The sequence below is a fragment of the Amphiura filiformis genome, chromosome 6 (assembly GCF_039555335.1).
Source record: "Amphiura filiformis chromosome 6, Afil_fr2py, whole genome shotgun sequence".
Taxonomy (NCBI): Eukaryota; Metazoa; Echinodermata; class Ophiuroidea; order Amphilepidida; family Amphiuridae; genus Amphiura; species Amphiura filiformis.
The window spans coordinates 68,911,493-68,929,150 of record NC_092633.1 but is presented as its reverse complement, the minus strand read 5'-3'; the positions used below and the strand labels follow the sequence as shown (position 1 = coordinate 68,929,150).

General features: G+C 35.6%; 1 protein-coding gene across 1 annotated transcript; it reads left to right on the top strand.

The window, feature by feature from the left end:
* The first annotated feature begins 5,662 nt into the window (after positions 1 to 5,662).
* On the top strand, positions 5,663 to 16,737 carry LOC140155919 (alkaline ceramidase 3-like). Its single transcript, XM_072178938.1, has 9 exons — positions 5,663 to 6,343; positions 6,631 to 6,747; positions 7,940 to 7,992; positions 9,811 to 9,863; positions 14,735 to 14,849; positions 15,219 to 15,274; positions 15,413 to 15,514; positions 15,833 to 15,983; positions 16,456 to 16,737. Exons 1-9 carry the CDS (start codon positions 6,229 to 6,231, stop codon positions 16,540 to 16,542), a joined length of 849 nt encoding a protein of 282 aa, XP_072035039.1. The 5' UTR covers positions 5,663 to 6,228; the 3' UTR covers positions 16,543 to 16,737.
* Positions 16,738 to 17,658: the final 921 nt, after the last annotated feature.

The following is a 17,658-nucleotide window of genomic DNA, read 5'->3' as shown; positions in this document are numbered from 1 at the left end:
GAGTGGAGTTCCAGTATTTGGTAAGTTTACATTGTAATGGCAATAAAAAGAACAGTACTGAGTGGAGTTCCAGTATTTGGTAAGTTTACATTGTAATGGCAATAAAAAGAATAGTACTGAGTGGAGTTCCGATATTTGGTAAGTTTACATTGCAGTGTCAGTAAAGAATAGTACTGAATGGAGTTTCAGTATTTGGTAAGTTTACATTGCAATGACAATAAAAAGAATAGTACTGAGTGGATTTCCGGTATTTGGTAAGTTTACATTCAGCAGGGATGCAAATTGTGCGGGAGCGGGGAGCACCAATCCTAGGAAATGACAGTCAAAATTGAGGAAATGATGCCTTGAGAAGAAAAAAGAAAGAGAGGAAAAAGGAGGAAGGGAGAAGGAAAAAAAGAAGAGGAAGAAGAAAAAGGGGAAAGAAGAAGAGGAGGCGGCGAAGAGGAAGGTGGAAGATGACGAAGAGGGAAACATTTTATCTCAGCAAAAGATAACAAGTTAATAGGTGAAAGCTGTGAGGCAGTGAAGCTACTGAATGGAAAAGAGGAAATCTCAAGACACTGGTTGATCACAATTTTTGAGGAATTCACATGAAATAAGAACCTTAAAAGAAGAAGGTGTTAGTGTTAGAGATGTTAGAATATGGAAATGAGTAACATATGCATATTTGAGGAAATTCATCTCCAGAGGAGGTATTCAATGTATATAATTTAACAGGAAAAGACGAAGTTAGGTGAAGGTAGTGTGGAAACAGGCCCGTAGAAAATGGAGGGGCAAAGGAATAAAAGGGGGAAAGGAGCCCATGTCTCACCAAAATTCACCCCAATCATGGGTCCAAACTAGTGTAAATTTTTGCGTGCTATACGCATGCATTTTCCCAATAAAACCCCTTTTTCGAAGTTCGAAGACTTTACATAGAGTCTCTCTAAAAAGCATGCTATACCATTTTCATCTTTCGAAGTGCAGAATATCTATAGACCTAGCTATTTTATGTCTGGTATGATTGAGGAAATCTTGAGTCTAAAAACCTTGCTCCTGAGGAAGAAATCACAATTTGCATCCCTGTTAATTGCAATAGCAATAAAAAGAATAGTACTGAACGGAGTTTCAATATTTGGTAAGTTTACATTGCAATGACAATAAAAAGAATAATACTGAGTGGAGTTCCAGTATTTGGTAAGTTTACATTGTAATGACAATAAAAAGGATAGTAGTGAGTGGAGTTCCAGTATTTGGTAAGTTTACATTGTAATGACAATAAAAATAATAGTACTGAGTGGAGTTCCAGTATTTGGTAAGTTTACATTGCAATGGCAATAAAAAGAATAGTACTGAGTGGAGTTCCAATATTTGGTAAGTTTACATTGCAATGACAATTAAATAATAGTACTGAGTGGAGTTCCAGCATTTGGTAAGTTTACATTGCAATGGCAATAAAAAGAATAGTACCGAACGGAGTTCCAATATTTGGTAAGTTTACATTGCAAGGACAATAAAAATAATAGTACTGAGTGGAGTTCCAGTATTTGGTAAGTTTACATTGCAATGGCAATAAAAAGAATAGTACTGAGTGGAGTCCAATATTTGGTAAGTTTACATTGCAATGACAATTAAATAATAGTACTGAGTGGAGTTCCAGCATTTGGTAAGTTTACATTGCAATGGCAATAAAAGAATAGTACCGAACGGAGTTCAATATTTGGTAAGTTTACATTGCAAGGACAATAAAAATAATAGTACTGAGTGGAGTTCCAGTATTTGGTAAGTTTACATTGCAATGGCAATAAAAAGAATAGTACTGAGTGGAGTTCCAATATTTGGTAAGTTTACATTGCAATGACAATTAAATAATAGTACTGAGTGGAGTTCCAGCATTTGGTAAGTTTACATTGCAATGGCAATAAAAAGAATAGTACCGAACGGAGCTGCACTATTTGGTAAGTTTACATTGCAAGGACAATAAAAATAATAGTACTGAGTGGAGTTCAGTATTTGGTAAGTTTACATTGCAATGGCAATAAAAAGAATAGTACTGAGTGGAGTTCCAATATTTGGTAAGTTTACATTGCAATGTCAATAAAAAGAATAGTACTGAGTGGAGTTCCAATATTTGGTAAGTTTACATTGCAATGACAATAAAATAATAGTACTGAGTGGAGTTCCAGTATTTGGTAAGTTTACATTGCAATGGCAATAAAAATAATAGTACCGAACGGAGTTCCAATATTTGGTAAGTTTACATTGCAATGGCAATAAAAAGAATAGTACTGAATGGAGTTCCAGTATTTGGTAAGTTTACATTGCAATGGCAATGAAAAGAATAGTACTGAGTGGAGTTCCAGTATTTGGTAAGTTTACATTGCAATGGCAATAAAAAGAATAGTACCGAACGGAGTTCCAATATTTGGTAAGTTTACATTGCAATGGCAATAAAAAGAATAGTACTGAATGGAGTTCCAGTATTTGGTAAGTTTACATTGCAATGGAAATGAAAAGAATAGTACTGAGTGGAGTTCCAGTATTAGGTAAGTTTACATTGCAATGACAATAAAAAGAATAGTAATGAGCGGAGTTCCAATATTTGGTAAGTTTACATTGCAATGGCAATAAAAAGAATAGTACCGAACGGAGTTCCAATATTTGGTAAGTTTACATTGCAATGGCAATAAAAAGAATAGTACTGAATGGAGTTCCAGTATTTGGTAAGTTTACATTGCAATGGAAATGAAAAGAATAGTACTGAATGGATTTCCAGTATTTGGTATGTTTACATTGCAATGGAAATAAAAAGAATAGTACCGAACGGAGTTCCAATATTTGGTAAGTTTACATTGCAATGGCAATAAAAAGAATAGTACTGAATGGAGTTCCAATATTTGGTAAGTTTACATTGCAATGGCAATAAAAAGAATAGTAATGAGTGGAGTTCCAGTATTTGGTAAGTTTACATTGCAATGGCAATAAAAAGAATAGTACTGAATGGAGTTCCGATATTTGGTAAGTTTACTGAATGGAGTAAGTGATTAGACACCAAACTTCCCTAATGCTTTTTGTTTTCTCATGTAAACTTTATCGAGTAACATGCGTGTTTATTTATTTATTTATTTTTTTAAGTTTACATTGCAATGGCAATAAAAAGAATAGTACTGAATGGAGTTCCAGTATTTGGTAAGTTTACATTGCAATGGAAATGAAAAGAATAGTACTGAATGGAGTTCCAGTATTTGGTAAGTTTACATTGCAATGGCAATAAAAAGAATAGTACCGAACGGAGTTCCAATATTTGGTAAGTTTACATTGCAATGGAAATGAAAAGAATAGTACTGAATGGAGTTCCAGTATTTGGTAAGTTTACATTGCAATGGCAATGAAAAGAATAGTACTGAGTGGAGTTCCAATATTTGGTAAGTTTACATTGCAATGGCAATAAAAAGAATAGTACTGAATGGAGTTCCAATATTTGGTAAGTTTACATTGCAATGGCAATAAAAAGAATAGTACTGAATGGAGTTCCAGTATTTGGTAAGTTTACATTGCAATGGAAATGAAAAGAATAGTACTGAGTGGAGTTCAGTATTAGGTAAGTTTACATTGCAATGACAATAAAAAGAATAGTAATGAGCGGAGTTCCAATATTTGGTAAGTTTACATTGCAATGGCAATAAAAAGAATAGTACCGAACGGAGTTCCAATATTTGGTAAGTTTACATTGCAATGGCAATAAAAAGAATAGTACTGAATGGAGTTCCAGTATTTGGTAAGTTTACATTGCAATGGAAATGAAAAGAATAGTACTGAATGGAGTTCCAGTATTTGGTAAGTTTACTACATTGCAATGGCAATAAAAAGAATAGTACATTGCAATGGCAATAAAAAGAATAGTACTGAATGGAGTTCAATATTTGGTAAGTTTACATTGCAATGGCAATAAAAAGAATAGTAATGAGTGGAGTTCCAGTCTTTGGTAAGTTTACATTGCAATGGCAATAAAAGAATAGTACTGAATGGAGTTCCGATATTTGGTAAGTTTACTGAATGGAGTAAGTGATTAGACACCAAACTTCCCTAATGCTTTTTGTTTTCTCATGTAAACTTTATCGAGTAACATGCGTGTTTATTTATTTATTTATTTTTTTTAAAGTTTACATTGCAATGGCAATAAAAAGAATAGTACTGAATGGAGTTCCAGTATTTGGTAAGTTTACATTGCAATGGAAATGAAAAGAATAGTACTGAATGGAGTTCCAGTATTTGGTAAGTTTACATTGCAATGGCAATAAAAAGAATAGTACCGAACGGAGTTCCAATATTTGGTAAGTTTACATTGCAATGGAAATGAAAAGAATAGTACTGAATGGAGTTCCAGTATTTGGTAAGTTTACATTGCAATGGCAATAAAAAGAATAGTACCGAACGGAGTTCCAATATTTGGTAAGTTTACATTGCAATGGCAATAAAAAGAATAGTACTGAATGGAGTTCCAATATTTGGTAAGTTAACATTGCAATGGCAATAAAAAGAATAGTACTGAATGGAGTTCCAGTATTTGGTAAGTTTACATTGCAATGGAAATGAAAAGAATAGTACTGAGTGGAGTTCCAGTATTAGGTAAGTTTACATTGCAATGACAATAAAAAGAATAGTAATGAGCGGAGTTCCAATATTTGGTAAGTTTACATTGCAATGGCAATAAAAAGAATAGTACCGAACGGAGTTCAATATTTAGTAAGTTTACATTGCAATGGCAATAAAAAGAATAGTACTGAATGGAGTTCCAGTATTTGGTAAGTTTACATTGCAATGGAAATGAAAAGAATAGTACTGAATGGAGTTCCAGTATTTGGTAAGTTTACATTGCAATGGCAATAAAAAGAATAGTACTGAATGGAGTTCCAATATTTGGTAAGTTTACATTGCAATGGCAATAAAAAGAATAGTACTGAATGGAGTTCCAATATTTGGTAAGTTTACATTGCAATGGCAATAAAAAGAATAGTACTGAGTGGAGTTCCAGTATTTGGTAAGTTTACATTGCAATGGCAATAAAAAGAATAGTACTGAATGGAGTTCCGATATTTGGTAAGTTTACTGAATGGAGTAAGTGATTAGACACCAAACTTCCCTATATGCTTTTTGTTTTCTCATGTATAACATGCAACATGCGTGTTTATTATTGGTCTTTGCAGTATTTTCTGATGTTTTTGATCAGATATGAATTAATAATATAATAGTTTTAAAAAATACAATCAATCTAAATTACTAATAAATCATCTTCATTCAATCAATATATTTTAACATCACACCATGAAGGGGGCATGGATTTTGGGTCGGGCGGAACTTTTTTTTTTCGCCGCCAAAGTCGGCGATTTTTGAGTGTTTTATTGTTTGGGTTTATTGTGTGTGTTTTTTTGTGGTTTTTTTTTAAGTACATCTTTAAACGAAGTTGGGTGGGGATTTTCTACTCATTAGCTTTTTTTCAACCCACCCCCCCCCCCCCTGGAAATCAAATTGTACACTCTCCTGGTGTGCACCCCTAAATGAACGATTTGGGGTCTCCACGCTGAATTGCGAAGTCACACCGGCTAGCGGCTTCGTTCTGCCATGGAAATTGTAGCCATGGTTCTGCCTATACAGGGGTCTGCCTATGCTTTAAGTGTAAACAGCGATAAGATTTACCGTGTATACAGTGATAAATCTATCTGTATGCAAACACACATATTTACCCGGGCATTTTATAATTATACATTCCATGGGAAAAGGTTAAAAGGCATTAGACCTCGACCATTGCTCATAGCGAATAAAAATAACAATAGTATTATTGATTGCTGCACACTATCGCAAAACTACTAAAATCAATGTGGAGTTGTATGTACACAAATTTCACCAAATACAGGCGAATGGTAGGCCCTACATGAGCTTACATGCATACCCGACCGTGGAGATATTGACATGACGGTTTAATGAGCAGTTTGTTTTTCGTTATATAATTTGCGCGCCACTTGCCGATTTAGTGTACAGCCATTTTACTTGTTGCAGCCTCGGAGAAAAATGTAACCTTTTAACCAGGTGCATTAACACAGCCTTATGCATAGTGCGGTTCACGTGGAGAGTCAATCAGAAGCCGTGTTTCCGTGTCAGTGGAGAAACGAATAATGCTGAAACCCTCCCTCAAAACAAGTTTTACGTTAATGCGAATAAGTGTGGATCAGAGAACAATTGTGGACTACAATGGCACCAGCACCGCCAAGCAGCAAAGATCTGGAAGGTTTTTGGGGAGAACCTACTTCAACTTTAGACTGGTGTGAAGAAAATTATGTGGTATCGTACTACATCGCAGAATTTTGTATGTAGGCCTGTGATAATACTCTTAATCATTATTCGTTTTAAATGTAGCGTAATATGTAAGAGGCTGTGCAATAAATTATGAGCCCAGGGGAGGGTAAAATGGGGGGGGCAAGACATTTTTGACCAGCCAGGGGAGGGGGAATTATTTTAGCTAATGATAGCTAACTATATATTTTGTGACATGACATGACATTGTCTACTCTTCCGAAAGATTAGGGCCACAATTTAATGCAATATGATAGGCCTATAACGTATTTTATAATATATTTATGTTTATTTTGTCAGGGAACACCGTCAGCAATTTAGCTTTGATTCTTCCTCCACTTATAACTATAGCATCTTTCACAAAATATCAACAACAGATAGAGACCAGATATTATGTAGCATGCATCCTTATGACGAGTAAGTACCATCCAACCTAGTCCCAGTAACCATGGTTACTGGTGCCTGAATACATCATTTACACTGTGATTTGTCAATGCATTCATGCCATTATTATGAGATGCGATCAAGCGAAATCAGAGTCGAAACTCGATCTTTGGAACTGGTTGTTCAATTTCAATGGGGGTTTCTGCGAAATGCAGCTTTGTAAATGCTTTTTATTATCCTATAAGAAACTGAAAATTTAACATTTCCGAGTTCCGACTGAGTTTGCTTGATCGCATCACATATAATGTACGATTGACTAAACTTTAGAATACCCTACCACATTTGCCCGTCGCCGAAACTACCCTAGTTTAAGCCCTGCTACACCGACGGCGCGAAACTCGAAGATACTATTACATTGAATGATGTTTGGATTAACTCAGTGCAATACATAAATCAATTAATTCAGCATAATAAATAAACGAACGACAGAGATTCAAAACAACATCGTAGCAATTTACTTAATAATGCCACTAATATAATAAAGAAGAGGTAAATTAGTAAATTATAAATTTAATTAATGTTCATAAGTATTGCTTTGCTTTCCATAATCAGCCAGGAATCATATAAGTGTCCATAATTATCGGTTTCCATTAATTATCTTATTTGAAGAAGAGAGAAATAATTTCGGCTTAAACCTTTCTTGACAGTTATTACTAGACCTAATAATAATGTTCAGCATTTTGAGTAAAAATAACAAAATTAAAATTTGATGGAAATCGTATACCGTAATATCTCGATAGTTAGCATATACCGGTAATGTACTAGCCCTGTGTGCCACAACCCTAGCTGCGCCACTACCGCGTCTAAGATATTCTCCGGGGGGTAGGGGCGCCAATTTTGTTTCTTGCCCCGGGCGCTACCAACCCTATTTACGCCACTGTGTAACAGAATTTTTGTATTTTCATGAATCTTTTTTAATGTTCAATCACGAGGGGCCCTTGTAGACGTGAAGTGAGTAGACCAACCTTTTGGAACTTTTGTTTCGTGTAAAAGCCATTCTTTTTACAGTATAAACATTGTGTGCGTTTTAAATAGACGTAAATCATGGTACAAAAATGAATTTTGCTCATGAAGAATGATTTACATATTGTTCATCTGTATGCAGTTTGTTCTTTTAAATGCTGAACATAGATAACATATTCAATATATTGTTTCAATTGTTTAGTTGTTGGGATCGGATCATGGTGTTTCCATATGACGCTATTATTTGAAATGCAAGTAAGTATTACAAATAATTAACAAACAATATTAATAATCACACCAATTTCACAAGAGTTTTCTTTGATTTCATGATTCAGTTCGTTTCATTTACTTCAAATCATTATATCATTATACTGCGCACAAAATATATCTTTACACTTAAAAAACAAAAGCGATTTCTGAAAGATATACTAAAATAAATTATTATATAAAGTAGTCGATAGATGGGAGATTTTGATATATCATTCAGCACGATGCGACTTCATTTCTTCAACTTGTACTATTAAATTTTGATCGAAAAAGAACATTTAAAAAATTACCGAATTTACATGTTTCCTTGAAATACGCAGATTTATAAAACAGCGTAGGGCACGCCGTGATGAGCCCGCTACAAAAGGCGACGGGAATCGCCTCGAAGTAGGAACATTGCGATCATATTCGAGGCTCTACCTTTTGTTATTCATATGGGGGAATAAAGTCGCATCGTGCCCAGTGGCGTACCGTGGCCGCCCCAACCCCGGGGGGCTGAAGAAAATTCAATTTTGCCGCCCCTTCCCCAACAGCCCGAAAAGGTTGACCCAATTTTTTTCTCGGTCGTTTGAAAAAGTGAAGAGCAAAAAATAAAAACCAAAGAAAAAAAAAGGGTTTCAGGCGCTAGCGCCCTAAAAGCAGCACATTTTGATTTATAGTACCATTTTTTCCAAATTTTTTATGCATTATTAAAATTTTCCGCCCTTTTGTATTTACAAATTCTTTTTGCCGCCCCTTCGTTTTTGCCGCTCCTGTTTTTGCCGCCCCTTCTTCTTCCGCCGCCCTTCATTTTCGCCGCCCCCGTGCATTTACCCCGGGGCTGGCGCCCCAAAGCCCCAAATACGCGCATGGTGCCGAATGAGGAATCAAAAACGCTGAACAAAATTCTCCATCTATCGACCATTTTATTTTGTAACGTAGTTTTCGTGTTTTAAATAAATCGCTATTATTTTAAGTGGAAAAATTATTTTTGTACGCAGTATAAGGAAAATGTAAACTATAGCAGCCATGTCATTTGTTGGATAAATCCTAATGAGAAAATATTAAATGATGTATCAGTCCTATTTATTGCCGACTTTGAATGGAGCGTATACAATATATTTGTAGAATGGTGGAAATTATTGGTCAAGAAGAATTCAATAATTGCCATCACGCGCATTGTTAAATATTTCATCTCATGACTATATTTAAGAAATAAAGGGTAATGCATGATCCTTTACACGAAAATAATGTGTCGAGGCAGTAAAACGTAAATAATGGGTGAGGCGCAGCCGAACCCATTATTTAAACGTTTTACTGCCGAGGACACATTATTTGCGTGTAAAGGATAATGCCGCACCCTTTTTTCTATTCTATTACCACAAAATAGTGTGATTTAAAGAGAAAATATCAAATTTGTTGCCCAAATATTTCAAGTTGTTTACCTCAAGGTGGAGCGCATACGCATAGCCAAGGCGTATGCACATTCCAATAACACAACCTAACATTCCATTCTCCTCTATAAGCAGGTATGCACATACAATAACACACCCCTGGAGCGCATACGCATAGCCAAGGCGTATGCACATTCCAATAACACAACCTAACATTCCATTCTCCCCTACATAAGCAGGTGTGCTGTGCGCTCTGCCGTGCGCTGTGATGATAGAAGAACATAAAGTTCGTTGCCCTTGACACTTTATCGCTAATTAATGGTCTGTCACGTGACGCGTTTCAACAAATCACAGTGCGCGATTTTGAATAATGGGTCGTTGGGGTAATAGAATCAGGGATAAATAATGTGTCTTTTGTTTCATCTCTATATAGATGTTGGATGAGCTCCCAATGATTTATGCTGCTTGCGTACTTATATATTGCATGTAAGTATTAATATTATTATTGCATTATGATTAATATATAAAATAAATAAATGTTGGCATTTACATATCTCATTTTCAATGCGTTCTAAGCACTTTGCAATTTCCCGGGGCAATTTCCAGCTGACTAGGAATATATATGATTGATTGATTGATTTTATTTGGTACTATAAGAATAACATACAAATTACACTACATATACAGTATTATTATAACAAAATAAAATATATTGCACATCAAAATTGTATAACGAAATTACAAATCAACACAAGTACCAAGGATAGCCCAAAAAGCCTTGGGAAAAGCTTATTTCCATTGGGGTCCTTTACAAGCAAAAGAAATATAGGAACAAACTGCCAAATAAACTGCCATACAAAAACAAGAACAGAGACAACGTGCAAAAAGGACGGAAAAAGCAGAAATGTGAGACCAGCTCAAACTCTAAAAATCAAATGGACCCTTGATCAGCTAAAAACTGTTTGACAGATTGTTTGTACAATTTAAAATCATTGATGTTCTTGATTTCATTTGGCAGTGAGTTCCAATGATGAATTGCACTATTAAAGAAAGTGAGGCTATTTTGGCCCTTGGAGTGAGGAACCTTAAAGTTGAATGGACTACCCCTGGTACTGTAATTATGAAGAGATGATACTCTAGTAAAATGCATTTTCATATATTCAGGACAACAGTTATGGAAAATTTTAAAAACATGACTAAGTTTTAATTGAACTACTATATCACGTTGTGAGCTTGGCTGCCAACAGCAACAACGCCGCTACCAGCTCCCTGTTTTACACATGGGTGGAGTAGAACAATCAAGATCAAGTGTCTTGCCCAAGAATACAACGCGTTGGCCTTGAAGGGCCTGTTCCTCGAAGCATGGCTAATGATCAGGCTTCTTAAGCCATCAGGCTTAAGCCCAATTAGTCCTTTGTACCATTGCTTACAATTTCACATCGTATCATCTATAAACATATATCAATAAAATGGATCCACATTGGTAGGGCTAGCCACTAGCAGCCAAGCATCGAGAAATCGGACTGAAGGGGCTCGCCAGGGGCTCTGCTATCTACCGTAGATAGCACAGGTTATATTCCTAATCTCTGCTATCTATACATCGACCGTAGATAGCACATGTTAATATTCCTAATCTCTGCTATCTACCGTAGATAGCACATGTTATATTGCTAATCTTTGCTATCTACCGTAGATAGTTCAGGTTACATTCCTAATCTTTGCTATCTACTGTATATAGCACAGGTTATATTCCTAATCTCTGCTATCTACCGTAGATAGCACATGCTATATTCCTAATCTCTGCTATTTACCGTAGATAGCACAGTTTATATTCCTAATCTCTGCTATCTACCGTAGATAGCACATGCTATATTCCTAATCTTTGCTATCTACCGTGGATAGCACATGTTATATTCCTAATCTCTGCTATCTACCGTAGATAGCACAGGTTATATTCCTAATATTTGCTATATACCGTAGATAGCACAGGTTATATTCCTAATCTCTGCTATCTACCGTAGATAGCACATGCTATATTCCTAATCTCTGCTATCTACCGTAGATAGTTCAGGTTACATTCCTAATCTTTGCTATCTACCGTAGATAGCACAGGTTATATTCCTAATCTCTGCTATCTACCGTAGATAGCACAGGTTATATTCCTAATCTTTGCTATCTACCGTAGATAGCACAGGTTATATTCCTAATCTCTGCTATCTACCGTAGATAGCACAGGTTATATTCCTAATCTCTGCTATCTACCGTAGATAGCACATGTTATATTGCTAATCTTTGCTATCTACCGTAGATAGTTCAGGTTACATTCCTAATCTTTGCTATCTACTGTATATAGCACAGGTTATATTCTAATCTCTGCTATCTACCGTAGATAGCACAGGTTATATTCCTAATCTCTGCTATCTACCGTAGATAGCACAGGTTATATTCCTAATCTCTGCTATCTACCGTAGATAGCACAGGTTATATTCCTAATCTCTGCTATCTACCGTAGATAGCACATGTTATATTGCTAATCTTTGCTATCTACCGTAGATAGTTCAGGTTACATTCCTAATCTTTGCTATCTACTGTATATAGCACAGGTTATATTCCTAATCTCTGCTATCTACCGTAGATAGCACAGGTTATATTCCTAATCTCTGCTATCTACCGTAGATAGCACAGGTTATATTCCTAATCTCTGCTATTTACCGTAGATAGCACAGGTAGATAGTAGATAGCACATGCTATATTCCTAATCTCTGCTATCTACCGTAGATAGTTCAGGTTACATTCCTAATCTTTGCTATCTACCGTAGATAGCACAGGTTATATTCCTAATCTCTGCTATCTACCGTAGATAGCACGGTTATATTCCTAATATCTGCTATCTACCGTAGATAGCACAGGTTATATTCTAATCTCTGCTATCTACCGTAGATAGCACAGGTTATATTCCTAATCTCTGCTATCTACCGTAGATAGCACAGGTTATATTCCTAATATTTGCTATCTACCGTAGATAGCACAGGTTATATTCCTAATCTCTGCTATCTACCGTGGATAGCACATGTTATATTCCTAATCGTTGCTATCTATCGTAGATAGCACAGGTTATATTCCTAATATTTGCTATCTACCGTAGATAGCACAGGTTATATTCCTAATCTCTGCTATCTACCGTAGATAGCACAGGTTATATTCCTAATCTCTGCTATCTACCGTAGATAGCACAGGTTATATTCCTAATATTTGCTATCTACCGTAGATAGCACATGTTATATTCCTAATCTTTGCTATCTACCGTAGATAGCACAGGTTATATTCCTAATATTTGCTATCTACCGTAGATAGCACAGGTTATATTCCTAATCTTTGCTATCTATCTACCGTAGATAGCACATGTTATATTCCTAATCTTTGCTATCTACCGTAGATAGCACAGGTTATATTCCTAATCTTTGCTATCTACCGTAGATAGCACAGGTTATATTCCTAATCTCTGCTATCTACCGTAGATAGCACAGGTTATATTCCTAATCTCTGCTATCTACCGTAGATAGCACATGTTATATTGCTAATCTTTGCTATCTACCGTAGATAGTTCAGGTTACATTCCTAATCTTTGCTATCTACTGTATATAGCACAGGTTATATTCCTAATCTCTGCTATCTACCGTAGATAGCACAGGTTATATTCCTAATCTCTGCTATCTACCGTAGATAGCACAGGTTATATTCCTAATCTCTGCTATTTACCGTAGATAGCACAGGTTATATTCCTAATCTCTGCTATCTACCGTAGATAGCACATGCTATATTCCTAATCTCTGCTATCTACCGTAGATAGTTCAGGTTACATTCCTAATCTTTGCTATCTACCGTAGATAGCACAGGTTATATTCCTAATCTCTGCTATCTACCGTAGATAGCACTAATCTCTGCTATCTACCGTAGATAGCACAGGTTATATTCCTAATCTCTGCTATCTACCGTAGATAGCACAGGTTATATTCCTAATCTCTGCTATCTACCGTAGATAGCACAGGTTATATTCCTAATATTTGCTATCTACCGTAGATAGCACAGGTTATATTCCTAATCTCTGCTATCTACCGTGGATAGCACATGTTATATTCTAATCGTTGCTATCTATCGTAGATAGCACAGGTTATATTCTAATATTTGCTATCTACCGTAGATAGCACAGTTTCCATTCCTAATCTCTGTTCTCTACCGTAGATAGCACAGGTTATATTCCTAATCTCTGCTATCTACCGTAGATAGCACAGGTTATATTCTAATATTTGCTATCTACCGTAGATAGCACATGTTATATTCCTAATCTTTGCTATCTACCGTAGATAGCACAGGTTATATTCCTAATATTTGCTATCTACCGTAGATAGCACAGGTTATATTCCTAATCTTTGCTATCTATCTACCGTAGATAGCACATGTTATATTCCTAATCTTTGCTATCTACCGTAGATAGCACATGTTATATTCCTAATATTTGCTATTTACCGTAGATAGCACAGGTTATATTCCTAATCTTTGCTATCTACCGTAGATAGCACATGTTATATTCCTAATATTTGCTATTTACCGTAGATAGCAACCAGGCTCAATGTACAAAATGCTCAGGTCTGGCTAAATGCCTAGCTAAATAAGCATGCTGGCCTATTTAACAATGTTTAAGAGAATTGGAAGATATATGACTAAAGAAATGAACACCACTATCAAAACCAAGCGGACAATTTAACCATTTGGATCAAGAGAACAGACCTTAACCATGTCAACTGCCACTGTGGCTTAACTGGGCTTGAAGAATGCTGAAGACTCGCCATGTGCTTGCCATTTTATACTATATATATAAATGTATGATTAAGGGTAGACGCGGTATTGTTGGTCGAAGCAGCCCAAAAAAAATCAAATTTTCATTATCTAAATCAATATATTATTGGAATATAACACTTTCATGTTTTGCAAAGGTTCATTCTACAAATCATATACTTTGAAAACGTGCTTGATTTATATAATTGTTGTTAATGAGTTATGTGCGTTTTACAAAAGTGTTGTTGTTTCAGCCCTCTTAACAATATAACTCAAGAACCATATGACCTACAAAAGTACATGTGATATTTGAATTCTTCTACACGCTCGCTATGAAATGATCAATGCAATTTTTGCCAAAGCTCACTACCATTCGCATGATGCTGTGAACTACCAAATCGCAACAGTTTAAAATACTTGCTAACCTTAACTACACGATATCTGAAGCATACAGCAACATACATGAAAATGATGCATTTACGTTCTTTACCATCTTGTCTTTTGTTTATTTCCATGTTCAGATTTCAAACTGATGGGAAAGAGTCGCATTCATTGGCTCTTGCAGTAAGCCTTATTCTGTGTGCTGTAACTGTCACGTTAGTATATCTCACAATACAGGACCCTATGTTTCATGAGGTAAGCTCAGTACGATGCAACGTTAAGCAATATCCATCAGTTGACACAAATTGTACGTTGGGCAAGATCGTCTGCCTAAATAACCCATCGCCATCTCCACATTGGGGATGCCGGGTTAAAACAATAACTTTTGATGAGATGGATGTGCAACCCATTGAAATAATTTTTTACCTATTTTTTACCTAAATGGTGCAGTATGGGGAGTATGGTTATCAGAAATAGGCCTATTCTTTAAAGTGTATTGAGGCCTGTTGGGTTAGGGGGGGGGTTCGTAATGTTTTGATGGATATGGTCCCGCGGAATTAGAAACGGTGGATCTTTGGGAGCTGAATGCATTTCCTGAAAAGTGTTTATTAAATCTGATTTCAGGTATGCTATGGCAGTCTTGTTCTATTGATCATTGGCAGATGTATCTACTGCATAAGGTAGGTCATTGACTTTATCATCCATTAGAAAATTCGTTAATCTATTGGTTTGTACCCTACGAGTAAGAGTCAGTTGAGAATGGATATAGGAGTAAATGAGTTGATGTCTCAATCTTTGATGGATTATTTTGTTTACAGGACTATGGAGCATTCAAGATATTTATGCATGTATGGCATGGCCTCAATCATAGGAGCCTTTATTATATGGAATATAGATAACATTTGCTGCACACAACTCAGGTACGTTTATAATATAAAGACATAAATTAGACTTCAGAAGGCATGTATTCTTCATATTTGATGGCTCAGCGGCACAAAGACATAACTCCATGACTAAAATGGTGTTGTCTTTATGCCACTGAGCTCTACACAATTTGTAGCTAATGGATCTATACACATTCGGCATGTCGTTATTATCGATCGACCATTGTTTCTGCGCTGTGGGATTGACCGAAAAGTTTAATTGAAGCCAATTATACTGATATGAAACAACAATTTATTTTATAAGCTCAGAAAATGTAAAATCTAACAAGTTGAAAAATTTTTACTTGATTACAGGAGTTGGAGAGATAGTCTTCCATTTCCATTATCTGTGCTAACTCAGGGCCATATGTGGTGGCATATTTTGATTGGAATGGCGACACATGTACATATCATGTTCTCATTGCATATAAGAAGCAACTATTTGAAGTATTCTCCAAAAATCAAAGTGAGTTCAAACCTCTTTGATTATAATTATGTCAAGCACAATTCACATTTAATATTTAACCCCATTTGCCATTTACACCAGGTTTCGATCCGTAATCAGTATTCAGCGTATCTAAGCAGGAAGTTAAAGAGTTTATTTCGCTTCCCTGATCTAAGTAGGCCCCTAAACTCTTTTCAGTGCACGTGTACAACTGCATTCTGTCATATGTCTAAATATATTTACCATCTAAACCTTCATGCTATGACTTTCACTGTACATCGGGCTTATCCTGTATTTGTAATATTTCGGGCCTATAAAATTCGGAATTGTGGCTTCAATTTCATTAAGCTCCATGAGAGTGATCGTCTTTTAATTAAGACAGTATCGCACCAGGGGTGATAATTAGGTCAAATGTTATTCATCAAACACCTTTTCTTTTTTACATCTTAAACAATTAACCAACCAGCTTTTTTTCAACATATTTGTCTTATAGCATGTTGCTAGTTTTCCATACCTATCACTCGCTGGAGCTGGGACACAGAAGACATCTATGGATGGCAATAAGAACCACTACCTCTGAGAACATGACGCAAACTACCACTCCTTATATGGGATTTGGTTTTCAGGTCACTCCTCGGTCTCAGAAGTCTTACAGACATTTGGTTACTAACTGGTGCAGACGTGCTGCCCACCATTGGATTATATAGGAAGTGTGCTTAAGGGATGGGGTATGAACGTTTGAACAGTATTTATTGTGGGACATTAGAGCACATCAGACATACCGAATTGCATTCTGAATACGAAGAATGTCCTTCTGATATCAAATAATTTTGATTTTTTGAAATTCGCAATGTAATACACATTTTATGGCAAATGATTAAAAATTGATATTTTTGATATAACAATACTCGAAGTAAACTTAATAAATCTGATAATATGTACTTAAAGTGTATGTAGGTGGGATGAAAAGCCGACGATCAATTGAAAATTTTGACCTTTCGTATTGAAGATATGGATTTCCCCCCAAAATTGGTCTTTTGGGGAAAAAATCCATATCTTCAATATGAAAGGTCAAAATCTTCAATTGATCGTCGGCTTTTCCTCCCAGCTACATACACTTTAAGAATATATCATAAATTAACGTCGAGGACTGTTATATATCAAGAAATGTGAAAAATATCAAATTTTAATAATTTGTCATAAAATTTGTATTATATCGTGAATTTCAAAAATTAAAATTATTTGATATCAGAAAGACATTCTTCGTATTCAAAATGCAATTCGATATGTCTGATGTGCTCTCATGTCCCACAAAAAATACTGTCGAAACGCTCAAAACGCTCATTCCAGATCCCTTAAAACATTGGGATCTTTTAGAAATATCCAGATCCAGAAGGCCACGAAGAAAGCGAATATTTCAATATTTTTAATGTGCATTAATCATAGGCCTATATGTTTTCAAGACCAATCATGCAAAACATTTTACGCATAGTATTTGTACATAATTTTTATTACGTTTCTGTTTGTCTTTTTCAAAAGTTGTGCCTTAATCCGGGGCCTTAATGCAAATTTCTACACGAAAATTCCAACGACTATACATGTACTTTGGAAATGTTTTTATTGTGTAAAATGTGATACATACATAAATTAAATGATACTGCAAACATGCATATCATACTTCATTTCATGTAGCGAT

Excerpts from the sequence above, each read along its gene's own strand:
- LOC140155919 (XM_072178938.1), top strand. The coding sequence starts at position 6,229 with ATGGCACCAGCACCGCCAAGCAGCAAAGATCTGGAAGGTTTTTGGGGA. Across the intron at positions 6,344-6,630 it reads GTACTACATCGCAGAATTTT|GGAACACCGTCAGCAATTTA; the intron begins GTATGTAGGCCT and ends TTATTTTGTCAG. Across the intron at positions 6,748-7,939 it reads AGCATGCATCCTTATGACGA|TTGTTGGGATCGGATCATGG; the intron begins GTAAGTACCATC and ends TCAATTGTTTAG.